Source organism: Piliocolobus tephrosceles, chromosome 10, assembly GCF_002776525.5.
Source record: "Piliocolobus tephrosceles isolate RC106 chromosome 10, ASM277652v3, whole genome shotgun sequence".
NCBI classification, from domain to species: domain Eukaryota; kingdom Metazoa; phylum Chordata; class Mammalia; order Primates; family Cercopithecidae; genus Piliocolobus; species Piliocolobus tephrosceles.
Genome location: NC_045443.1, coordinates 68,166,974 through 68,194,200, shown reverse-complemented (window position 1 = coordinate 68,194,200; position 27,227 = coordinate 68,166,974). Strand labels below are relative to the sequence as shown.

Sequence of the window (27,227 nt, the reverse complement as noted above, 5' to 3'; positions counted from 1 at the left end):
CATTTATTTGACTCTTTTTTTCTTGTTTCTTAAAAAGGAAGCTTACATTTTTGATTTGAGACCTTTTTTCTATTCTAATATAAGCATTTAATGTTATAATTTTTTTCTCTAAGCACTGTTTCAACTGCATCCGACAAATCATGATATGTTGTATTTTTATTTTAGTTCAGTTCAAAATATGTTCTAATTTGTCTTGTGACTTTCTCTTTGGCCCATGGATATATACATATTTTTAATTATACTTTAAGTTCTAGGGTACATGTGCACAACGTGCAGATTTGCTACATATGTATACATGTGCCATCTTGTGCTGCACCCATTAACTCGTCATTTACATTAGATATAGCTCCTAATGCTATCCCTCCCCTCTTCCCCCATCTCACGACAGGCCTGGTGTGTAATGTTCCCCTTCCTGTGTCCAAGTGTTCTAATTGTTCAGTTCCCACCTATGAGTGAGAATATGTGGTGTTTGGTTTTCTGTCCTTGCAATAGTTTGCTCAGAATGATGGTTTCCAGCTACATCCATGTCCCTACAAAGGACATGAACTCATCCTTTTCTATGGCTGCATAATATTCCATGGTGTACGTGTGCCACATTTTCTTAATCCAATCTATCATTGATGGACATTCGGGTTGGTTCCAAGTCTTTGCTATTGTGAATAGTGCCGCAGTAAGCATAGGTGTGCATGTGTCTTTATAGCAGCATGATTTATAATCGTTTGGGTGTATACCCAGTAATGGGATGGCTATTTGTAGTCAAATGGTATTTGTAGTTCTAGATCCTTGAGGAATTTCCACACCATCTTCCACAATGGTTGAACTAGTTTACAGTCCCACCAACAGTGTAAAAGTGTTCCTATTTCTCCACATCCTTTCCAGAACCTGTTGTTTCCTGACTTTTTAATGATCACCATTCTAACTGGTGTGAGATAGTCTCTCATTGTGGTTTTGATTTGCATTTCTCTGATGGTGAGTGATGATAAGCATTTTTTCATGTGTCTGTTGACTGCATAAATGTCTTCCTTTGTAAAGTGTCTGTTCATATCCTTCGCCCACTTTTTCATGGGGTTGTTTGTTTTTTTTCTTGTAAATTTGTTTGAGTTCTTTGTAGGTTCTGGATATTAGCCCTTTGTCAGATGAGTAGATTGCAAAAATTTACTCCCATTCTGTAAGTTGCCTGTTCACTCTGATGGTAGTTTCTTTTACTGTGCAGAAGCTCTTTAGTGTAATTAGATCCCATTTGTCAATTTTGTTGCCCATTGCTTTTGGTGTTTTAGACATGAAGTCCTTGCCCATGCCTATGTCCTAAATGGTATTGCCTAGGTTATCTTCTAGGATTTTTATGGTTTTAGGTCTAACATTCAAGTCTCTAATCCATCTTGAATTAATTTTTGTATAAGGTGTAAGGAAGGGATTCCATTTTAGCTTTCTACATATGACTAGCCAATTTTCCCAGCACCATTTATTAAATAGGGAATCCTTTCCCCATGTCTTGTTTTTCTCAGGTTTGTCAAAGATCAGATGGTTGTAGATGTGTGGTATTACTTCTGAGGCCTCTATTCTGTTCCATTGGTCTATATCTCTGTTTTGGTACCAGTACCATGCTGTTTTGGTTACCGTAGCCTTGTAGTACAGTTTGAAGTCAGGTAGTGTGATGCCTCCAGCTTTGTTCTTTTGGCTTATGATTGTCTTGGCAATGCGGGGTCTTTTTGTGTTCCATATGAACTTTATATTAACTCCATATGAAGTTTTTTCCAGTTTTGTGAAGAAAGTCATTGGTAGCTTAATGGGGATGGCATCCTATAAATTACCTTGGGCAATATGGCCAGTTTCACGATATTGACTCTTTCTATCCATGAACATGGAATGATCTTCCATTTGTTTGTGTCCTCTTTTATTTCATTGAGCAGTGGTTTGTAGTTCTCCTTGAAGAGGTCCTTCACATCCCTTGTAAGTTGGATTGCTAAGTATTTTATTCTCTTTGAAGCAATTGTGAATGTGAGTCCACTCATGATTTGGCTCTCTGTTTCTCTTATTGGTGTATAAGAATGCTTGTGATTTTTGCACATTGATTTTGTGTCCTGAGACTTTGCTGAAGTTGCTTATCAGCTTAAGGAGATTTTGGGCTGAGATGATGGGGTTTTCTAAATATACAATCATGTCATCTGCAAACAGGGACAATTTGACTTCCTCTTTTCCTAATTGAATATCCTTTATTTCTTTCTCCTGCCTGATTGCCCTGACCAGAACTTCCAACACTTTGTTGAATAGGAGTGGTGAGAGAAGGCATCCCTGTCTTGTGCCAGTTTTCAAAGGGAATGCTTCCAGTTTTTGCCCATTCAGTATGATATTGGCTGTGGGTTTGTCATAAATAGCTCTTATTATTTTGAGATACATTCTATCAATACCAAATGTATTGAGAGTTTTTATCATGAAGGGCTGTTGAATTTTGTCAAAGGCCTTTTCTGCATCTATTGAGATAATCATGTGGTTTTTGTTTTTGGTTCTGTTTGTATGCTGGATTACGTTTATTGATTTGTGTATGTTGAACCAGCCTTGGATCCCAGGGATGAAACCCATTTGATCATGGTGGATAAGCTTTTTGATGTGTTGCTGGATTTGGTTTGCCAGTATTTTATTGAGGATTTTTGCATCAATGTTCATCATGGATATTGGACTAAAATTCTCCTATTTTGTTGTGTCTCTGCCAGGCTTTGGTATCAGGATGACGCTGGCCTCATAAAATGAGTTAGGGAGGATTTCTTCCTTTTCTATGTGTTGGAATAGTTTTAGAAGGAATGGTACCAGCTCCTCCTTGTACCTCTGGTAGAGTTCGGCTGTGAGTCCATCTGGTCCTGGAGTTTTTTTTTGGTTGGTAGGCTATTAATTATTGCCTATTCTATTTCTGAGCCTGTTATTGGTCTATTCAGGGATTCAACCTCTTCCTGGTTTAGTCTTGGGAGAGTGTATGTGTCCAGGAATTTATCCATTTCTTCTAGGTTTTCTAGTTTATTTGTATAGAGATGTTAAAGTATTCTCTGATGTTAGTTTGTATTTCTGTGGGATTGGTGGTGATACCCCCTTTATCATTTTTTATTGTGTCTATTTGATTCTTCTCTCTTCTCTTCTTTATTAGTTTTGCTAGTGGTCTATCAATTTTGTTGATCTTTTCAAAAAACCAGCTCCTGGATTCATTGATTTTTTTTTTTAAGGGTTTTTTGTGTCTCTATCTCCTTCAGTTCTGTTCTGATCTTAGTTATTTCTTGCCTTCTGCTAGCTTTTGAATGTGTTTACTCTTGCTTCTCTAGTTCTTTTAATTATGATGTCAGGTTGTCAATTTTAGATCTTTCCTGCTTTCTCTTGTGGGCATTTAGTGCTATAAATTTCCCTTTACACACTGCTTTAAATGTGTCCCAGAGATTCTGGTATGTTGTATCTTTGTTCTCATTGATTTCAAAGAACATCTTTATTTCCGCCTTCATTTCTTTATGTACCCAGTAGTCATTCAAGAGCAGGTTGTTCAGTTTCCATGTAGTTGAGAGGTTTTGAATGAGTTTCTTAATCCTGAGTTCTACTTTGATTACACTGTGGTCTGAGAGACAGTTTGTTATAATTTCTGTTCTTTTACATTTGCTGAGGAGTGCTTTACTTCCAACTGTGTGGTCAATTTTGGAATAAGTGTGATGTGGTGCTGAGAAGAATGTATATTCTGTTGATTTGGGGTGGAGAGTTCTGTAGATGTCTATTAGGTCTGCTTGGTGCAGAACTGGGTTCAATTCCTGGATCTCCTTGTTAACTTTCTGTTTCGTTGATCTGTCTAATGTTGACAGTGGGGTGTTAAAGTCTTTCATTATTATTGTGTGGGAGTCTAAGTCTCATTGTAACTCTCTAGGGACTTGCTTTATGAATCTGGGTGCTCCTGTATTGGGTGCATATATATTTAGGATAGTTAGCTCTTCTTGTTGAATTGATCCCTTTACCATTATGTAATGGCCTTGTCTCTTTTGGTCTTTGTTAGTTTAAAGTCTGTTTTATCAGAGACTAGGATTGCAACTCCTGCCTTTTTTTGTTTTCCATTTGCTTGGTTAGATCTTCCTCCATCCCTGTATTTTGAGCCTATGTTTGTCTCTGCACATGAGATGGGTCTCCTGAATACAGCACACTGATGGGTCTTGACTCTTTATCCAATTTGCCAGTCTGTGTCTTTTAATTGGAGCATTTAGCCCATTTACATTTAAGGTTAATATTGTTATGTGTGAACTTGATCCTGTCATTATGATGTTAGCTGGTTATTTTGCTTGCTAGTTGATGCAGTTTCTTCCTAGCATCAATGGATTTTACATTTTACATGTTTTTGCAATGGCTAGTACCTGTTGTTCCTTTCCATGTTTAGTGCTTCCTTCAGGATCTCTTGTAGGGCAGGCCTGATGGTGACAAAATCTCTCAGCATTTATTTGTCTGTAAAGGATTTTATTTCTCCTTCACTTATGAAACTTAGTTTGGCTGGATATGAAATTCTGGGTTGAAAATTCTTTTCTTTAAGAGTGTTGAATATTGGCCCCCACTCTCTTTTGGCTTGCAGAGTTTCTGCCGAGAGATCCACTGTTAGTCTGATGGGCTTCCCTTTGTGGGTAACCCGAACTTTCTCTCTGGCTGCCCTTAACATTTTTTCCTTCATTTCGACTTTGGTGAATTTGACAATTATGTGTCTTGAAGTTGCTCTTCTCGAGGAGTATCTTTGTGGCATTCGCTGTATTTCCTGAATTTGAATGTTGGCCTGCCTTGCTAGGTTGGGGAAGTTCTGGATAATATCCTGCAGAGTGTTTTCCAACTTGGTTCTATTCTCCCCATCACTTTCAGGTACACCAATCAGATGTAGATTTGGTCTTTTCACATAGTCCCATATTTCTTAGAGGCTTTGTTCATTTTTTTTTTTCTCTTTTTTTCTCGAAACTTCTTGCTTCATTTCATTCATTTGATCTTCAATCACTGATACTCTTTCTTCCTGTTGATCGAATCGGTTACTGAAGCTTGTGCATTTGTCACGTAGTTCTCGTGCCATGGTTTTCAGCTCTATCAGGTCATTTAAGGACTTCTCTACATTGGTTTTTCTAGTCAGCCATTCATCTAATCTTTTTTCAAGGTTTTTAGCTTCTTTGCGATGGGTTCGAACTTCTTCCTTTAGCTCGGAGAAGTTGGATCGTCTGAAGCCTTCTTCTCTCAATTCGTCAAAGTCATTCTCCATCCAGCTTTGTTCCATTGCTGGCGAGGAGCTGTGTTCCTTTGGAGGGGGAGAGGCACTATGATTTTTAGAATTTTCAGCTTTTCTGCTCTGTTTTTTTCCCCATCTTTGTGGTTTTATCTACCTTTGGTCTTTGATGATGGTGACATGCAGATGGGGTTTTGGTGTGGATGTCCTTTCTGTTCATTGGTTTTCCCTCTAACAGTCAGGACCTTCAGCTGCAGGTCTGTTGGAGTTTGCTGGAGGTCCACTCCAGACCCTGTTTGCCTGGGTATCAGCAGCAGAGGCTGCAGAAGAGTGAATATTGCTGAACAGCAAATGTTGCTGCATGATCATTCCTCTGGAAGCTTCGTCTCAGAGGGGTACCCAGCTGTGTGAGGTGTCAGTCTGCCCCTACTGGGGAGTACCTCCCAGTTAGGCTACTTGGGGGTCAGGGACCCACTTGAGGAGGCAGTCTGTCCGTTCTCAGATCTCAAACTCCATGCTGGGAGAACCATTACTCTCTTCAAAGCTGTCAGACAGGGACATTTAAATCTGCAGAGGTTTCTGTTGCCTTTTGTTTGGCTATGCCCTGTCCCCAGAGGTGGAGTCTACAGAGGCAGGCAGGCTTCCTTGAACTGTGGTGGGCTCCACCCAGTTCGAGTTTCCTGGTGGCTTTGTTTACCTACTCAAGCCTCAGCAATGGTGGGTGCCCCTCACCTAGCCTTGCTGCCACCTTGCAGTTAGATCTCAGACTGCTATGCTAGCAATGAGGGAGGCTCTGTGCACGTGGGGCCCTCTGAGCTAGGCACAGGATATAATCTCCTGGTGTGCCATTTGCTAAGACCCTTGGTAAAGCGCAGTATTAGGGTGGCAGTGACCCAATTTTCCAGGTGCTGTGTGTCACAATTTTCCTTGGTTAGGAAAGGGAATTCCCTTACCCCTTCCTAGGTGAGGTGATGCCTTGCCCTGCTTCAGCTCTTGCTTGGTGGGCTGCATCCACTGTCCTGCCCCCAGTGTCCGACACACCCCAGTGAGATGAACCCGGTACCTCAGTTGGAAATGCAGAAGTCACCTGTCTTATATGTCACTCACGCTTGGAGCTGTAGCCTGGAGCTGTTCCTGTTTGGCCATCTTGGAACCACTTGGCTCATGGATATTTAGAAATGTGTTTTTTTAATTTCCAAATTTTGGAAATATTCTTATTTTCTTTCTGTTACTGCTAGTTTAATTCCTTCATGGCCAAAGAGTATACTTGGTATAATTTCAGTTTTGAAAATGTGTTATTTTATGGCCCAGTATATGATCTGTCTTGATGAATACCCCATAAGCACGTGAAAAGAATGTGTATTCTGGTGTTTTTGGTTGTGTGTCCTGTAAACACCTATTAAATCCAGTTGGTTGATGGTGTTGTTCTTGTACAACCTTGTCTTTCCTCCTTTTCTGTCTCCTCATACTATTGAGAGGGAACAGTTAAAATCTCCAATGATAATTGTGAATTTCCTATTTCTCCTTTCATTTTTGTCAGCTTTGCTCCATGAATTTTAAGCTCATTTTTGATGCATATATATTTAGGAATATTATGTAGTCTTATGTACATTGCATCATATGTCCATCATTAGGTAATGTCCCTCTTTATCCTTGGTAATTTGTTTGTGCTGAATTGATATTAATATAGTCACTCCAGCTTTCTTTTGATTAGGTTTTCATGGTATATTGTTTTTCACTCTTTCACTTTACATGTATCTATATCATTATATTTGAAGTGAGTTTCTTGCACTTCTACACCTGCATCTGAGTCCAGGGGCAGGTGTTGATAGGAGAGAGAGGAAAAAGAGCTATGACAGTTGGCTGCTTTAGAATTACAGCTTCACTAATAGATAATTTGGCATCTCAATCTTCACTTTTCCAAAATTTTTACTTGAGTATATTCATAAAGCTGAAGTGAAGGAGGCAGTAGAGAGGTAGCATTTGAGGATGGAAAATACAAAACTCATCCCAGACACTAGGTCAGCAGTCCTCAAACATCAGAGTTTGAATATAGGAATTCTATTATAAATCTAGATTCCTAGGCTACATCTACAGAGATTATGCTTTGGTAGTTCTAGGCTGGGGTCTGAAAAACTGCATCATCATGTCCCAGGTAGCTCCGATGCAGAGAATCTAAGGACAGCACTATGAAATGTTTTTTCTTATCTAATGATTGTGGTAGGACACCTGATATTATGTGACTATCTTAGAACTCATTACTCAAGAACAAGGCCAGGACTAAGTTCCTTCACACAGACAAGTGGATAAGGTTGGGAAATTTTAATTGTGTTTCAATTGTACTTCAACTTAGATTTTGTCCCTTTTTTGGTAGGCCAATTTTAGCACACATTTGTTAACTGGACTTATCTATGCTATTTAGATAAAGTGGCTCTGAAAAGACTTGGTGTGATTGGTAATATATAAAAAAAAAAGATTGAAGATATTTGTGTAATTGACTCAGTTTGTCAGTTATTTCTCCTCTTTTCAGATATCTACTTTCTCCAGTCTTCTAAGCTGCTTTTTTCTTTTTTATTTACCATTTATAGAGAATCCAGAGTAGAGGAATTGCTAGTTTTTATAGCCTTTGCTTTCCATCAAGTCTTGTGTGACCAACATATACGTCTTCCATCTTCAGCAACTCTGTTTCAACAATATCCCTTCAACTTTCATGTGAGATTATAAAGATAGGTTATTTTCTTAGCCCAAGTGCTTTATTCCATGATATAATAGATAGTATGAGAATCATCTGCTGTTGCCAGTAGCTTTATCTTTTTAGATCACTTGAATTATATTTTATGTGGATCCTGAAATAGTAATGGAAACTAATCATCATGTCTTCAGTTCTGAGCATGCTAAATCGACCATAACTTTTTTAAACAATCAAGCCACCCATAGTTTGCCAAAGATGATGATTGGACAATTGATGACCTTTAAATAATTGTGCATTATATTTTTCCATATTAAATGAGTTCCTTGGATTTGGAAATGAAACTGTCATTAAGAATGTATGTAGTATAATGGAATTCAGAACCGGATACCTCAATGTTGTCATTCTTATCACTGTTTTATTCATGGAAAATGGTGCTAAATGTTTTAGATGTATGTAAACTTTCTGACCACAAGGTGTATGTTTAGTATTTTACTAAAAAGTAATTTGCTAAGTAATATTGTAGTGTCCTAGAAGAGTGTCTATATTTCTGAAAGGAGAGTAATTTTCTTCTTTCCCTCTGAGAAACTATCTGATATCACTACAATGAAGTTATTCCTTTGGGGTTAAGAAATAAAATAATATACTGTTTTCATCCTAGTTTACTTTTCCAATATCACTCATTTAGGGATGATTCTGTGCTTTGGAAAAGGTATATTGTATGCATAAATGAACTTGGGTTTCTCACCTAAGAGAAAATAGAGAAATTTACAATGCCCAGTAGCATGAGGACTAGATTTGCCATGATAATGCTATTGAATTTGGGCATGTAAATAGCTGAAATTTGCAAGAAAAACAAAACAAAGAGCAGACCCTTGGATGATTTGGGAAGTAAAAGATAAAAATAGTAGGAGATTGGAGAAGAATTCTTGTAAAAAGACAGCACTTGTTACCATAGGCGTTGGTACCCAGGGAAAATCTGGGGTACCATTGCTAGGCACTATGTTATATAACAGATCTCATGTTTGCTTTTCTAATTGGTATTTGGCCTAGTAATATTCTTTTTGATTCATATGTATTATCTATTTCCTCCTGTGGCCAGTAGCAAACAGGAGAAACCATTGCATAAATATGCAATGAATATTTATCTAACAGAAGAAATAAAGATAAATGTATTTGTTACTAAATAAATTCAATTGCTGTAACAAAGATACTTAAAATAATAGCAGGTAAAAGGATAGAAAATTGTTTTTCTCTCCTCTAGTCGTCTGAGTGGGAACTGTGAGGTTGGTATGGTAGTTTGACTTTCATCAGGGATCAGAATCTTTTGTCTTAGTGCTCTACCATCTTTGACACATGGTTTCTACCTCATACTCCTACCAGATCATCTGCATTTCAGCCAGCACAAAGGAGGAAATGTAGAAAGGAAGGCCATATCATATCTCTGCTAATATCTGTTTACTCACATTCCAAAAGCTATAATTTGATCAAATGGCAATGCTAAGTTGCAGGGAAGACTGAGAGAAATGTAGTCTCTATCCAGATGGTCATATTACTTACCTAAGTAAGGAGAGGATGGATATTGTTTGGACTACTGAAAGCTGGTACCACAATAAGTACACTCAGATGTGAGCTTAAATATTCTGTAAGCGTGAAGAAAACTGTTCATTGTAATACAAACAATAAGTATGAAATAAGAATTGTAGGAAATGCTTATATTTAAAGAAAGCTTAAATATGTTAAAAATATTTATAATTTCAGCAGCAGATATGACATCCAGGAATAGAAGCCCAACTAGGTATTGAAACTAAGCGTGTAGACAAAGGAGGAAATTTCTTAGTAAAAGTGACATCAGAATATCTTAAAAATAGGACTTTTTCAAAGTACACCCACTTCTATCCACCTAAAGTCTTTGAGAGGCCTTCATACCACCAGGTGTATTCTATTTGTTAAGAATCATGAAGCAGAGAAAGAAAGATGGAGACCAACCTAAATCCTTCACAAGTCTTAAAGCCTCTCAAGAAAGGGTAAGTCTCTTCATCAGATATATCTACCTCTCTTACTGAATAGGGTCTCTGATATTGTTTCTGCTTCTTCCCTCTTTCAGGGTGCTTTTCAGGAAACAATGATCATTTTTTGGCAATTAATCAGAAGAAGAGTGGGAAGCCGGTATTCGTTTATCAGCATTCACAAGACATTGAGAAGAGCCTGGATATAGCCCCACAAAAAATCTATAGACATAGCTACCATTCTTCTTCCGAAGCTCAAGTAAGCAAACACCACCAGATTGTCAATTCAGCATTTCCTAGAGCTGCATATGACCCGTCTGTCAATCTGCTGGCCATGGATGGTCAAGATCTTGAAGTGGAAAATCTTCCAATCCCAGCAGCAAATGTAATTGTGGTGGTAAGTAGTATGTTAAACTGATGCTGAGGCTGATGTTGATGCTTTCCTGTCATTGATACTTGAAAAAAGAAAAACACTGATTGTGAATAGTTGTCAATGAATCCCAATGGGTATGTACCACAGCACTTATTCTGTGGTACTTCTAATTTGTTACTTGACTATTGTCTGTTTTCTTCCTCTTATGAAATCAGAAAACTTGTCTGTATCCTCTGCTCATAGCAGAATGCATGGTACATGGTAGATGCTTAATAAATATTTGAATAAAAGATTACTTTAGGAAGGCCTTATAATTATAGTTGAATATATCTTATGCTGAGCCTCCTGCCTTCTGTGAGAATCTGTTTTAAGCAGATAGGCCTTAGTCTCAGCCTGTGTAAATAAATAGTACTTATTGAAGATCCTCTGGTCACTTGACTCAAATACCAATAAATGAGACAACTGAGAGGGAGAGGTGTGGTAGAAGGAGAGTAGTTTTCTGTCACTGGAGCAAATAAAATGAGTTGGGAGTAGTTGATAGATAATATTTCTGATATTAATGATAAGCACCATTCTTTATTAATCAAAGTGATAAAATGATCCCATTGCTTATGTTCTTAAAGTTCCCTTGCTTGTATAACCCAGATCAGAGGTTCCCAAATTGTGGAGGCATCATAGTTTAAATACATGCTGAGGTTGGCACCCTATTTGGACTATAGTTACTCTCTGGTTTATCACCATAATAGGAGGATCCACACTGAAACTATAAATCAGTAGTTAAATGGTTGTTATTGTATCCCTGCTCCAAAATGTAATCAAATGAGTTGATTTGTGAGGCCAAGATAATTCAGTGAAACCATGTTTGCATTTTGGCAACTTCTCTATGCACCAAATGTAATTAAATTTAACAAGCTTCTTTTTTTTCTTTATTTTTTTTAACCTACTACATATAGTATACCTTACTTAGTATTGAGAATCAAAGTTCCATTCATCAATGTTTTCAACTAACATACACTGAGTATTTATTATGATCTAGGTTCCCCTTGGGATATCTGGAAATAGAGACAAATGAAATACAGTTTCTTGTTTTGCTTGGAAAATGTCTGGGGGGAAATATCAATAATTCAATAAAAATCACAAGCTAAGAACACAAGATGAACTCTTGTTAAGAGAAAATATGTGGTTCACTTGGCATCCTGAAATACTTGAACAAGTTTTCTGCATTTACATGGATAGCAGATGTTCTGAAGGTGAAAGTCATGTACTGTGTTTATTCAGTGAAGCTAAATGATGTCAGTGATGTCTCTGTATCTGGAGATGCTCCTGTTAATGCTAGGGCTCATGGGAGATGTTTCCTCTAGTGACCATCATACACCCATAGTCATCAACTCTTAAAGTCACTGTGAATTACAGTTCAAGAGGCTTGTTCTATCTTGTAATGTCATGTACTGTCTAGTTAATTTGATATTATGGACAATAAAAGGCATCGATGAGGAATTCTGGCAGGTCATTTCACTTTCAGCTTATTTGTGGTTTGGAGATTCATGAAGAAGCTTTACTTTTTCTTTTGGGTGATGATTACATAGAGGCAATAGGCAATTTTGCTGCATTAACTTTCCCTAGCCTCTTTTGATCTAGCCTCTAACCATGCTGTGGCTTTTGTAGCTGGCAACACCAATTTCCAGTTCTAATGTTTCCTATAATCCACTTATTACCTATGTACATGATGATTTAGCAGCAAAACCAGGAAGGCAGGGTTATGTTTTAAATAAATCAATAATGTTTAGCTTCCTCAAAAAGCAAAGGGGTGATGCAATTAAATATCAGCTGATTTGAAGATTCATTCCATACAGAAAATGGATATATGGATGGGGCATACAGGAAGCAAGGGATGTATTCTGGGGCAGCATAATGACTTTAATGGAATAATTGATGTATTTGTGCATATCGTGTGTACATGTGTATGAAACATATATATCAATGCAGACCTTGTTTGAGGGACATTGTAGTGGTACTAAGAATTATTTTGAGACTGAATTTATAGTCAAATAGACCGTGTTCATGACTATCAGTATCTTGAACTGGAGAAATGATGGGCATTTTTTTTTTTTCCAGCCAGGGTAAAAAGCTACACTCAACCTCTAAAATTTATATGTGACTTCTAAGACTTCCTAGCTCAGAAGGAAGGATCAAGCATTCCTCCTCCAATACTTTTTCTCTTTCTTGTTTCAAATATCATTGAGAGTGAGTTTTAGAATGCTACATTTAAAAAGGACATGAAAGTTACATGTGTCTCTCCTCTCTTCCTGATTCCCAATTGCCACCAGAAAGCATTTCATAAGAGCATTTGTCCACAAATGAATTTTTTCCTCTTTCTTCTTTTTATTAGTAATCAGGAAAATTTATAGTTTATTTGTTACAAGGAGAGTACAGCACAATTAGAATGTTCATCCCAAATAATGCTAACTATGTTCCAGAAACTCAATTAAGCTGTTATTAGGATTTCTGTGCAAGTACAACGTAGAGAGGATATGAATGCCTCAAGGTCAGTGCTATGGTAAGAGGGAAAAAATACAGCTTTAGATAAAAGTGTGCTATAAAATCCATAGCTCTTGTCACTGGATCCCCAGGATATTTGTCAAGACACAAGGCCACAACACCAGGAAGGAGGGAACCCAGAGGTGCAAGTGAAAGTGGTGGAATGGTAGCAACTACAGGCCATTTCAGTTCAGCATAGGCTGCTGAGTGAAGAATGTTCTAGCCTGGCCAGAATCTGAGCAAACTGGGGACTAGTAAGGCTTGGGAATATAAGGGGTGGTTTTTGACATCAGTGAAAGGGCATGGAAATGGGAAGATTATGATCTACTCTGTTACATGGACTTGTGGGAAAGAAAAATAAAGGAAAGGAGAAGAAGAGGGAGGAGAAGAAAGAGGAGGAGCAGCAGCAGGGGAAGGAAAGGAGTCAAGGAGTGAAGGGAAAAAGAAGGGGTGAGAAGGGAGGAGAGGATTCAGAGGCAACTTTTAGGGAAGCGGGAAGCATTCTGTGAGCACGTAGGAAGACGGTGGTGAGTTTCCAGGGGCTTTCGATCCTCTCCTTGAGATCCTAGAATCCTAAAACTTCTTGTCTTCCTCACTACTCACCCAGATCAACACATAGACATTCTACTGTTTCTGTGACACAGAATATTCTTTGCAAATACTTTTTATCAGGTATTTGACTTAGAAAGCTATTAAAGCCAAAAACTTGTGATATCTATGGTTTTTAATTACATTCTAAACTCGGGTTTATGGCATACCTCAGCTTTGTTCTCCTGTTGACTACCTTTTGAGATTCATCTTATGGGTAAAGTAATAATCTCTAGACATTATTTGAAGGGCTTTGAAAGTCCGGCTCTCTCATTGCTTTGCCACAGTAAATACATTTTGTAGCATTTACTGTGTGATGTGAATAAATAACTGTTGGACACTTTTTCAATAGACAAATTGGTTTAATTATAATTTTATATTTGTATAGTGGATTACCCAAAGGATGGGCTTAGTCTATGTACATATCAACAGAATTCAGCCATGTCATGGAAGATGTATTGGTGAGGAATACTTTGTCGCAAGTGATGACAAATCCAACCCAAACTGGAGAAAATTTATTGGTTCAAATACCAACACTTTTGTAGTATATTTAGCTTTAGATATGATTAAATCAACAGTTAACATTTCTCCTGACATACGAGAAAGTTAAGATCCCTGGGATATGTCTTAAAATTCAGACTGTTTGCCAGTGAGGACTATGCTTCAATACAACCTATTGGGTTCATTATATTTTAACTCTGAAAAGTCTCAAATTTGTGAAAAACTACAGTAGCCTGTATACTTCTTGACAGTGATTTCTCATATAGTAGGGACAATAGGTCTGTGCTGAGCTATGGAGAAGCAGATGTCTAGGCTTATTCTTGAGCTAAGTGACTTGCTCATGGTGGGCAAACTCACAGAAAGCATGGTTCAAACACAGGCTTTGGGAAATTTTTTGAATTAATATGTGTTAAGGGCATATGGGATCAAAATAGTAAATGTAATACCAAGTCCAAAATACTAAATTGGTGAAACGCACAAGTCTACTATAATGTGAGGTGTGACTCAGATGTGCTTCAATACAGTCCCAGAACACCTGTACCAAGTTCCTAGATGGATGCATATAAAGCCCTAAGATAATCAATCTGATTTTAAAAGTTGCAATACAAGGAGATTGGTTAAACAACAACTATTGAAAATACATGCATGGAAATTTACAAATGGAAAAGGAGAAATCATAGAGCAATCTGAGTCCAAATGAGAAATTAAAGAATGATAAGGGAGGCATCACAAGTGAGTGGGAAAAGAGTATTGGCCATGTGAGATTGGCACAATTGAATAGCTTTCTGGCAAAAAAAAAAAAAAAAAAAATCACGATAGTGATAAGTACATTATTTTTTGCTAAGCATAAAACATTGATAGTATACTAAGAACTATGCAAGTATTATCTCATATAATTGTTACAGCAAGTCTATGGCAACAACAAAACTATTATCTCTGTTTGATTCTTTGCTTTTCTTTCCCTCATAAATTATTGGAACATGCTGCAAACTGGTCACTATCCATTCTTTCCCATTTTTGTTATAAAGATCTGCAGAAAGTTTGAATCAGATCATATCACACCACACACACACACACACACACACACACACATTCACGACTGCCTTTTCATTGCCATTGAACTAAAATTCAAACATTTTCCCATGTCCTACATCCTACATCACCTGGGATCCAAGATCCCCAGAACTCTTGCCTAAGGATTCTGATTCCATAGTTCTGGGATGGAACCCAGGAATCAATGCATTCAGGAAGCATTTTGGAGGATACTTGGGTTTTCAGAGGTTTAGGAAGCATAGCACACAACCTGGCCTATCCCTGTGTCTCTGAGTCCATCTCCCACCATTCCACCTCTCCTTGACTCCTTGCAAACTGCTCTGGCTTTCTCTCTTCCTCAGGACAGCGAGCCTATTCCTGCCTGAATCAGGAATTCTACCCTTGCCTTTCTACCTAGAATAACACACTTCCTGTAAATCTTGTGTCTAGCACATAATGAAGGCTCATTAATTATTTTTAAATTAATAAATAAATGTCATATAATAGAATGCAGTTGTTTTAGACACTGAGATGATGAATGATTTTTTTATTGCATTTTTTAACCTCAACCTGCAGTAAATTTCCTACTTTTTTCTTCAGCTTATTACTTAATTTTTTTTTTTTTTTTTTTTTTTTGACAGTCTTGCTCTGTTGCCCACGCTGCAGTGCAGTGGCACGATCTTGGCTCACTGCAACCTTCACCTCCTGGGCTCAAGCAATTCTCCTGCCTCAGCCTCTCAAGGAGCTGGGACTACAGGCATGCACCACCATGCCCAGCTAAATTTTTTGTCTTTTTAGTAGAGATGGAGTTTCACCATGTTGGCCCAGCTGGTCTCACACTCCTGACCTCAAGTGATCTACCTGCGTTGACCTCCCAAAGTGCTGGGATTACAGGCATGAGACACTGTGCCTGACCCCTACTTAAATTTTTAACAGACAGCTTAGATAGTTTTCAGGAACAAATTTCAAAAGTAGAAATGTAAAACCAAAAAGAAAATAAGCATTGGGATCATATGCCATCAATGAAAGGAGGAGGGAGCTGTCTTACACCTAGCCAGAGTGACACTGTTTAAAACTACAGCTTCCAAAGACATTTATGTCCACCTACCTGCATTATTTTTCTTCATAGTCCTTATGAAGCGCTTCTAGCTAATACCTTTTATATGTCCTTCTTCTTCCCCAGTTATAATGTATGTTTTACCAGGTTGAGATTTTTCTTTTTTTTTTTTTTTTTTTTTTTTGAGACAGAGTCTCGCTCTGTCACCCAGGCTGGAGTGCTGTGGCCGGATCTCAGCTCACTGCAAGCTCCGCCTCCCGGGTTCACGCCATTCTCCTGCCTCAGCCTCCCGGGTAGCTGGGACTACAGGCGCCGCCACCTCGCCAGGCTAGTGTTTTGTAGTTTTTAGTAGAGACGGGGTTTCACCGTGCTAGCCAGGATGGTCTCGATCTCCTGACCTCGTGATCCGCCTGTCTCGGCCTCCCAAAGTGCTGGGATTACAGGCTTGAGCCACCACGCCCGGCCTGAGATTTTTCTATTTTGTTCCTGCTGTATTTCCAGTGACCACAGTGATATAGGGGCTCATAACTATTTATTTGAGAAAGAATGAGTTGATGCCAAAAGAAACAATTCAAAAGCTTGTAATTAAATAGTACATCTCATTATCAAGAAAATATGATTGAGTACATAATTTTAACACTTAATTACCTATTATCATATGATCTTGTTTTACATTTTATCTCCCCACCTAGAGTGGAAATTCCATTAAAAATATACTTGTTTTGCATCTGTAGCCTTTCAATAGCAAATGCAAAATAGCTAGTCAATGAATATTGATGATTGCTTAATCTATTTCCAGGATTCAAAATCATTTGACTTGACTTAAAGGATCCACAGTAGCCATTTCACAGATACTAATAAAAAATAAAATACAGCTTCCAGTTAGATTTTATTTTTAAGAAAGTCTAGAAAAAGAAATTCAATGATCTACTCCAGAAGTTTGGTTGAACTTTTGTTCTTCTCTTAACCTAATGTTAATGCTTCCTATAAAATTAAAAGATCTTATATAATCACCTTCTTATATAATCGCCAGACTTGCATTGCAGAAAGTTTCATGCTTAGATTTCCCCAGCTATTACTGTATCCTTGCACAATACTCTTGAAGTAGAAATTCCGTTCTTGAGCTTGGCATCCTGACAGTCATAACTGTCACCATCTGTTGCTTTTCACCATTTCTAGCTATTAAAGCAGCAAGGAAGATGCTGGAATGCAGTCTGGAAAAGCTAGAGGCTAAGCCTTAGCAATGTCTGTATGAAGTTACAACCCTGGACCACTCAGTGTGTCTGCTTGTTTGGGATCATATACACTCAATATTAGGACGAATCAAGTCTTAAAAGAGAGCTGGTTTAATTGATTGTCATTACTAAAGATAGACCCTGCTCTCCAGGTGCAATGAATGGGCAGGGAATAATTTAGTAATATTTTTGTTCTGATTCAAAAAATTACACATTTTCATATCGTCGTAGAATATTTAGAAACTTTAGATATGGAAAATGGGAAATAAAAACCATCCTTAACCGGCCGGGTGCAGTGGCTCACGCCTGTAATCCCAGCACTTTGGGAGGCCAAGGCTGGCGGATCACGAGGTCAGGAGATTGGGACCATCCTGGCTAACACGGTGAAACCCTGTCTCTACTAAAAATACAAAAAATTAGCCAGGTGTGATGGCGGGCGCCTGTAGTCCCAGCTACTCGGGAGGCTGAGGCAGGAGAATAGCGTGAACCTGAGAGGTGTAGCTTGCAGTGAGCGGACATCACACCACCGCACTCCAGCCTGGGCAATAGAACAAGACTCCATCTCAAAACACAAAACAAAAAACCATCCTTAATTGTTAGATAACCAAGGTAATCTTGCTCTCTGTATATATTCTTTTCTAAGTACAGGTAGGCATATATTTTTTACAACAGTATGAAATCTGCATATATGTGCTTTATAATTTTTTACTTAGTTTATATGTTTACATTATGGATGGCTTTCCAAGTCATTCTCTTTGTACAGCATCACTTTTAACAGCTGCTAAAAATTTCATTGTGTAGTAGCTTTCACAGTTTTATAGATTGACTTATATTCCCAATACAGTCATTGATTTAAGGCCACTCATCCTGAGAAGGAGACATAAATGATGATGACTATATCAAATATAGTATTATTTTCGAAGCCACTGCTCAATTAATATTACTGAGAGAATTTAGTGAGCTTATCTCAGGGAAAGCTACTTTCTTTATAAACTCTTTATATAATTGCAGTATAGGATCTAATTTTTTTCATTTAGGCAAATTATGTGCATTTCATAGATCTTAGACCTTAATTCTTCAGTAAGGTGAAATGTTTAAAATAGCCAAAGGAGTAAACAGAACCAAAAAAGAGAATGTTCTGATTAGAAGATACAAAACATTCTATTTCAGAACTTACCTTAGAGGAAGAAGGACAGTGCTGTTCCTCTTTATGTTGGAGCCAGAAAAAACTTTTTTTTTTCTTTTTTTTTTTTTTTTTTTTGAGACAGCCTTGCTCTGTTGCCTAAGCTGGAGTGTAGTGGCGCTATCTCAGCTCACTGCAAGCTCCGCCTCCTGGGTTCAGGCCATTCCCCGGCCTCAGCCTCCTGAGTAGCTGGGACTACAGGCACCTGCCACCATGCCCAGCTTATTTATTTATTTATTTATTTACTTACTTACTTACTTACTTTATTAATAGAGACAGGGTTTCACCATGTTAGCCAGGATGGTCTTGATCTCCTGACCTCGTGATCCGCCCGCCTTGGCCTCTCAAAGTGCTGGGACTACAGGCGTGAACCACCGCGCCCGGCGAAAAACCTTTTTTAATCCAAAATTTCCACAATAATGTCAAAAAATGGAATCTGCAGATAAACAAAAATAGTATGTTTTCTTTGGAGCAAATATTTACTTGGAGCTTTCCGTTCTCTCTAAAATTTTCTTTGATTTTCCAGTTGTTAAGAACCATTCTCCCGTGTGTCTTTTGTTAATGACTTTGTCCCCATTTCTTTCTTTTCTTCTTTGTCTACTTATCTGTAATCATAAATGCCTGTAAATCATGCTTACTATCTTGTTACTGTTTAGTAGTTCAGTTAAAAATCTCACTGCTAATGGCTAATTATACTGGGCTTTCTGGGCATTTGGCTCTGCTCCTGAGTGATGGGATTGGCACCACTTAGCAAAATGCTTTAGTTTTCTCACCGTGATCCCTATGACTCAGGTGGTAGAAACAACGTGTTTCTTTCTCTTGCTTTAGGAAAAATACAAAAGCTAGAAGTACCTAGAAGGTTCTCTCCCTGGGCAAAGTTAAGAAGCTTAACTCACAGAGCTAGTCTACAATTGGAATGTGAGTCTAGAGTTCAGACAGGTCACAGTCAAAGCTTTAGACCTGGGAGATATCCACAGACCCACGCCTGACAGTTAACACTGTGTGAGTGGATGAGAGAATGCAGACAGAGGGAAAGAATAGAATAGAATAAGCTATCACTGTGGCAGAAGTAGAAAGAGGACCAACACAGAGAAGGAACAGATGGGAATGTAGGAGCTTCATTGCATAAATTCTTCTGGCAATCTGACCACTCAAAAGATTTCAGCCAAATATTAGATTTTCGTGACAATCAAAGTCTGCCTCCTAACTAATCCTTTCATTTCTTTCCTGGGAGGGTATAAGACCCCAGATCTGGCTGTGACATTATTGTGACATGTGAAATAAAACTCAGTATTTTAATAAGGTAGCATGGTTTCTACTGACATTTAAAAAAACTCAAAAAATGAAAAGCACAGGGCTTTTCATTTAACTTAGTATAGTCCTTGGCACACAATAGTTCTTAAGTACTTGAACCAAAAAGAAAGAGATTATCTGCAGGTTAAAGGAGAGAATTTGGGGGGAATGTGGAGAAATTGTCAAAATAAGCCAAGGCTATAGCTTAAGCTGTGTGAAGATACTGTTATTGTTAAGATATTATCCACACTCAGGTAATCATTTGGCTTACCAGAAAACTGGTTAGAGTGGTGAAAACATTGGAAGTAGTTCAAAAATAGCTATAGCGTAATAGTGTTTGGCTCAAATCCTTGCTGTTTCCCCTCTAATTTTTATGTGACTTTTGTGACTTATTAAGTCTGTGTTTCATTATCTTTTTTAACGTTGTCTTTTGAGATGGAGTTTTGTTCTTGTCACCCAGGCTAGAGTGCAATGGCATGATCTCAGCTCACTGCAACCTCCACCTCCTAGGTTCAAGTGATTCTCCTGCCTCAGCCTCCCCATTAGCTGGGTTTACAGGCACCCACCACCAGGTTCGGCTAATTTTTGTATTTTTAGTAGAAACAGGGTTTCACTATGTTGGCCAGGTATTAAACTCCTGCCACCAGCCTTGGCCTCCCAACGTGCTGGGATTACAGGCATGAGCCACTTCACCCAGCCTTCATTATCTTTTAAATGGGAGGATTAAAATTACCAACTTCATAGAGGTATATAGATTAAATGATAAAATACATTGAATACTCTTACATGTCACCTAGTGCAATGAACACTCAATGAATAGTAACTATAGGGAGAGAAATGTTGTTGCTATTTTATAGGCAAGGTGCAGATCAAAGTAACTGGTTAATATAACTGGGACTCAAACCAGTAGCGGAATAGGTGAGGATCTGGATTTTACAAACACTTGAGGATATGAAGCCTCTTTGGGTCAGTGTTGGCAACAAGTAATATAAGTCTAAACATTAGAAAATGCCGATCAAGGAAGAACAGCAATAGGTTTCAGATGAAGATTTTGGCAAATTTTTTAAAAAATGGGTCTTATTCGATCATTATATCCCCAGTCACTATGGGAGAATAAAGTGTTTATAAATAAATGTAAACACAGAGGCAAACTCTTGGGTCTTGCAGGACTGGCCTGCTTGACTCTTATTTCTTGTTTCTCACTTTTCTCCAAAGTGTTTAGTATGATAAGGGTGGCTCTCCTGGTGATGTTTTAGTCTAGAGTGTTCTTGGTGTTCTATATCCTCTGGGAACCCAGGGGCTGGGTAGCAGTCACGGCAGTGACTTAGGATACAGATTCTGACCATCACTCCTCCTATTTATCATAGCTAGTGATGGGGTGCAAAGAATCTTGGAATCAGCAATAACAAGTAAAGGAATAATTCCAAAAAGAAATACCTCCAGGGCTAAGCCAGTGTACGTATTTAATGACGAAGCTTCTAGGTTTGGAGATCTCTTCACTTTCTCTTGCACAGGATTAGATTTCAATTTGCTTCTTGGAGTTTGGAAAGAAAGATGTGGATGTAGGATTCAGTGGTCCAGCCACGGGTGACAGAATAAAAACCTTTAGCCAGGTTGAAGAAGATTGGTGATAGAGTTATCAGTATGAAACTAAACAACAAATCCAACAGCATAACGCAAAGGCTGTGTCACAATAGTGACACAATAAACACCTAATACTTTAGAAGAGAAAACAAATATAGGAAATGTTCAACTCTCCACCTTCCAATTAAAAAGAAAATATCCTTTCCTTACGCTTATTATAAGAGAACTATTTCAAATAGATTTGCTTCTTCTCGCTGTTGAATCTATTCATTGTGTCAGAACGACTTCAGAAATACAAATATGCATGTTGTCACCATAGCTATTTATCATTGTCCTTTCATAAAGAAGATTGGTCAGAATCTTCACTTAAGACATTTTCTAAATTTTGTTTTTGAAGGATGAAAATATAATCCAGCCAATATTCATATCTCAAGTTGTTTCTTTCCTTACTAGATGACATATTTGGACCCTTTGAGTCTAGCAAAGTCAGGAGAACATTACCAACTTAGATATCTTTCTGTTTGGCCTACATTTTCACATGGTTGAGGCTTTTGACTGAAACACTAAGCTGGCAGCAAATAACTTCCAATGAAAAGGCCCATTTTTGAGGGGATAGGCCAAACATTCACAAACAATTTCTACAGTTGTGGGAAGAGTTGTGTGTGAGAGGTATGTTTGCCCTCCTCTCTGAACATGACAGCCAGCTGATGCAAATTCCAAGACAGCCTGAAGGACTTAGAGAATACTGAGAATAATATGTATTAGGATGACCAGGGTGAGGAATCTGTCTTACAGCTAAGTTTCCTCTAATTATTTCATGCTCCCATTGCTGACATAGTGAAGCTGCATTATTTAAGAATTTGTTTATTTTTCCTGCCTGAGAACATGGCAACCAGAATTATGGTTTTTAACCTGAACAAGTACATATTGTTTCTATGTGCCTTGAGCCATCAAGTTCATTTCTGTTTCTTTTTTTGAAGCTGGGCTGTTTTTAAATAGGAAATTTTAGGCAGCATATAACAAAATCTACATGAATGGGCTGCTAGGCAAATTCTTTGGATATAGGCTTTAAATAATCAGCAGTCATTCTGTATGTTAAGCATAACTTTTAAAATAAAAAATCAATTTGATAAAATCAAGTCTATGCCAAGCTGGATTATTAAAAATAGCCAAGTTAAAGGAAACAATACATTCTGGTGAGGAGCATATATAAGTCATGGAGACTTGAGAATCTGTAAGTAATACCTGTAAGGAACTAGAAATAAGTAAGGACAATGGACTTCACAGATGTGTAAAGATTTCGAATGGTCACTGAATTCTTGCTCCTTGAAACATTCATTCATTCAAAAAAAATATTGAATTGCTACTGAATTCTAAGCAGTACAATAGACTCTAGGGATACAATAGGGAACAAGATAAACAAGATCATTGCAGCTGTGTAGTTTATGTTCTAATTGAAGAAAGACAACAAAACAAATGAACATGATAATTTCGGATAATGCTAAGTGCAATGAAGAAAACAAAACAAAGCCATGTGGCAGGAAGAAAATAGTGGGGACTACCTTATGCTGGATATTGAAGGATTCTATTAGATATTCAGAGATACTTGGAGAGTAAATCAAGGTATAATTAGAAGCTGTGTGGTAGAATAACTTTGGAGTCAGCAGAACTGTGTTAGGATCCCAAATTAGGCATTTACTAATTGATTGTGTTTCCTTCAATGATTAAGTTAGCATCTTGTATTTCAGTTTCCTTGTTTATAAAAAAAAAAAAAAGGATACTCATAATACTCATCCTATGGAATTGTGGGAATTGAATGAGATAAGGTATTGAAAGCACTTAGCATCACTCTTGACACATACTAAGATCCTTATAAAAATTGACTGTTATTATTAGCATTATATGGAACAATGAAAAATGTATCTTTCTGGCCTCAGTACCAAGAATACTTGTATTTCTCCTAAGCCATTGGTTGGCTGGTGATTATATCTTTTAAACGCTGAGATCATGATTATTTTCTTTCCTTTGACTGCTAAAAAGCTGAGGGCCAAAATTGTGGTTTAGATCTAACAAATACAGAGACCTTTACTGAGTGCCTTATTTATTTTGTGAACTAACCTCATTCTTGGCTGGATATTTTCTTTTCTTCATTCATTTTTCCTCTAATTTAATTTTTTATTTCCTTACCTTTTATTCAATTATATTTTATATTATGCATGTTTTTGCAAGCTGCCACAAATCTTTTCTGTAACATATTGTGTCTAAACAAATAGTCACTACACCAAAATAGCAATCAGTGTGAACAAGTTGAGTCTGAATACTACACAGCAAGAACTCCCCTTACAGGGAGAAACTGTTTATCCATTGAGCATGAAAAAAACAAGAAACTATATTGCTTAAGATAGAATTACAATATACTAATGATCTGTTTGGCTCATTGCTCAGCAGGCCCCAATGTCAGTCCAATCTTAATGTTTGGGACCAGTTCTCCTCCCTAATGGGAGCAGCTTGAGGCAGTGGTAACAGAATGGTTTTGGAAGTAGACATGCCGGGTTCATGTGCCTATTCTACTACAGACTGCCTTTGAGATTGCGGGAAAAATCAATGAACATTTCTGAGTCTTTGTTTCTTCATTTTAATGGTAATTATAATACCTGACCTGGATACCTCATTTGATTCTTTCTGGCATCAGTGAATGTGTTCTGTAAAGCACACTGAATTGTGATTATGTCAGTTATCATGGTTGTGGTATTGGTAGTGGGGATGATCATGATGATAATTGACAGGCTTTTCAATTCTGTTGCTGATCTACTCTGATTTTGGAGTAAATCTTAGAACTGAATGGGCTTCTTGCCTTGGACAAATTTAGGAGGTACCCTTCACACTGCAGTTTAAGTAAATGGCATTCCCTGGAGCTGTGCATCACACAGCCTACACAGCCACATGTGCTGGTCTGACCAAAGCCCTACTTACATTCCATTTCTAGTTACCTCATCTTCCCTGCCTGAGTGTCTGCTTTGTTGAGCCAACTGGCACTTCAGTTCCTCTGAGACTGGAAACCTGCCTTCTTACTAGTTTTGACTTTGAACTTTGGATCTCACAGCCAGCCCACTTCTACCTGCTGGTAGCTTTTCATGTCACCATGGTCCACCTTCTTGTGAGACACCCAACTGCTACTCTTATCTGCTGAGAGCCCAAACATCTTTTCCATCAACCAGAATGTGCAACCTAACACTTGCCATATGTTCACCTCTTATCACCTACTTCTAGATCCGACTCATTCATTTCACCTAAATTTTTTTTGAAGTAAATAATGTAGTGATTTGCCTTTAAGTTCTATACACACACACACACATACACACACATATATACATACTTTAAGTTCTAGGGTACATGTGCACAACGTGCAGGTTTGTTACATATGTATACATGTGCCATGTTGGTGTGCTGCACCCATTAACTCATCATTTACATTAGGTATATCTCCTAATGCTATCCCTCCCCACTCCCCCCTCCTCCATCCCCCGACAGGCCTGGGTGTGTGATGTTCCCCACCCTGTGTCTAAGTGTTCTCATTGTTCAGTTCCCATCTATGAGTGAGAATGTGTGGTGTTTGATTTTCTGTCCTTGCGATGCTTTGCTCAGAATGATGGTTTCCAGCTGCATACATGTCCCTACAAAGGACATGAACTTATCCTTTTTATGGCTGCATAGTATTCCATGGTGTATATGTGCCACATTTTCTTAATCCAGTCTATCATTGATGGACATTTGCGTTGATTCCAAGTCTTTGCTATTGTGAATAGTGCCACAATAAACATACGTGTGCATGTGTCTTTATAGCAGCCTGATTTATAATCCTTTCGGTATATACCCAGTACTGGGATGGCTGGGTCAAATGGTATTTCTAGTTCTAGATCCTTGAGGAATCACCACACTGTCTTCCACAATGGTTGAACTAGTTTACAGTCCCACCAACAGTGTAAGAGTGTTCCTATTTCTCCACAACCTTTCCAGCACCTGTTGTCTCCTGACCTTAAGATCTTAACATTAGCTATATTATTAGCAACATCTGTTATAAAGAAAACTTTTTTAAAAAGATGTTATTAATCCAAATGCAAAATAACTCCCAATTTATTAGGGAAGATCAAGTAATAAATATGTCATACAGTTAAACACACACTCTAGGTAATTGAAGCTTACTCTTGCAATCTTCTAGGGATGTAAATCTTTTTATTTATATTTCCTTTAAATACATACATAAATTTTTATTGTTATTTTGAAAATTGGGTCATACTTTGCAAGTGACTTTTCTTAATAATATGTCATAGATATAACTCAGAGTCTTTAGATATAAAGTCAAATTATTTCTTCTAAATAGCTGCATAATTTTCATGTTTGTATATACCCCACTTTCTGAAACTATTCTTCTGAGTACATCTATTTCATTTACAGTGTCATTCTTTGTGTATGTGTTTTATGTTTGCCACACAAAATTGCTACAATAATAATATTTTACAGAAATCTTTGGAGAAAGAGGAACATGTCTATGTACGTGTATAAACAATACATATTTATGTATATATTATATATACATATACGCTTACACATTTACATACATGTCAATTGGATAGATTTTCAAAAGAAAGATTATTTAGCCCAAGAGTATTTTAATAAATTACCAAATTGTTACTTTTTGAAAAGTTGTAGCAATTTACCTTCCCACCAGCAATGTGCATAAAGTTGCCTGATTTACTCATAGTCTCTCCAGGAGTAGTTCATTGTTGTTCTTTTTAATTTTTGCTGACCAGGGAAGTTAAAACTGTACCTCATTACTGCTTTCCTTTGCATCTCCCTGACTATGGAAAAGGGCAACATCTTTCATGTGTATTAGTTATTTGGAGTTCCTCTCATGCACATTGTTTAATCTTCTCTGGTATATTGGGTTATCTCTTTCTCAACAGTTTGTAGCAGCTCTTTGTTTATTGGAACATAATCCATTTTTCTGCCATGTGGGTTGCAGATATTTCTTCCTACATAATACTTCCCTTTTTTATGGTATCTTTTTAAAAAATTGTTTTGTGTTCAAATATTTTTGTCTCTTTCAAAAAGCTACCTTTTGTGATCGTGTCTCTTTTTCTTTTTTCCTACTTAGCAATAGATCCCAGTCATTCTTACAAGGCGGATTTAACTTTCTCATTTATCATTCCCTAGTTTCTTTATATGTAGATAAACTTACGCATATATACTTATACATAGGTAAGAAATCATTGACTTCATTTTTATTGCAATCATTTTCGTTTGATATTTTATTGACTTCCTTCCCCTCTCCTCCATCCTTTTACCCATTTCATTGTCTTCTACTGAACCTCCATATCTCCTGGTCCATCATGCTAAGAACCCAATATGTGTATGTATTCTTCCATTTATTTTCTTCATGTTTAAGTAGTCATGCACTCATACATGCACAATCACACAAAAAATATGTACATTTATACATACACATATCCATATAGAAATTGTGTTTTGTATTCTACAAACGTGGTATAATATAGATACTTCTCTGCTTTATTTTTTCCTTTCTGTCTCAATGATATCCATGGAAAACTTTCCTACTCAATGGTCATGATTCTAACTGATTTTTTTTAATGGTGCATATTACTTCATGATATGGTTATACCATAACTTATTCAACCATTCCTCTATGAATGATAATTCACATTGTTTATACCTTTATTTTTGGCCCTATGAATAATGTTATAAAAAGATCTTTGTACAATTGCTGCTACATGCTAATGCTTTTATTTCTGTGGAACTGATTCCCAAAAGTGAGGCTGCCAATTTTTATTATTATTATTATTTTGAGATGGAGTCTCACTCTGTCACCAGGCTGGAGTGTAGTGGCCCATTCTTGGCTAACTGCAGCCTCTGCCTCC

At 37.5% G+C, this 27,227-nt stretch overlaps 1 protein-coding gene across 1 annotated transcript in view; it reads left to right on the top strand.

Annotated features, from left to right (window-relative positions):
- Nucleotides 1–27,227, top strand: part of PTPRR (protein tyrosine phosphatase receptor type R) — a 292,728-nt gene that overhangs the window by 22,255 nt on the left and 243,246 nt on the right. The window contains exon 2 of the mRNA XM_023226530.1: nucleotides 10,006–10,304. Coding sequence (XP_023082298.1) covers nucleotides 10,006–10,304 — 299 coding nt within the window. The remainder of the gene's footprint in view (nucleotides 1–10,005; nucleotides 10,305–27,227) is intronic.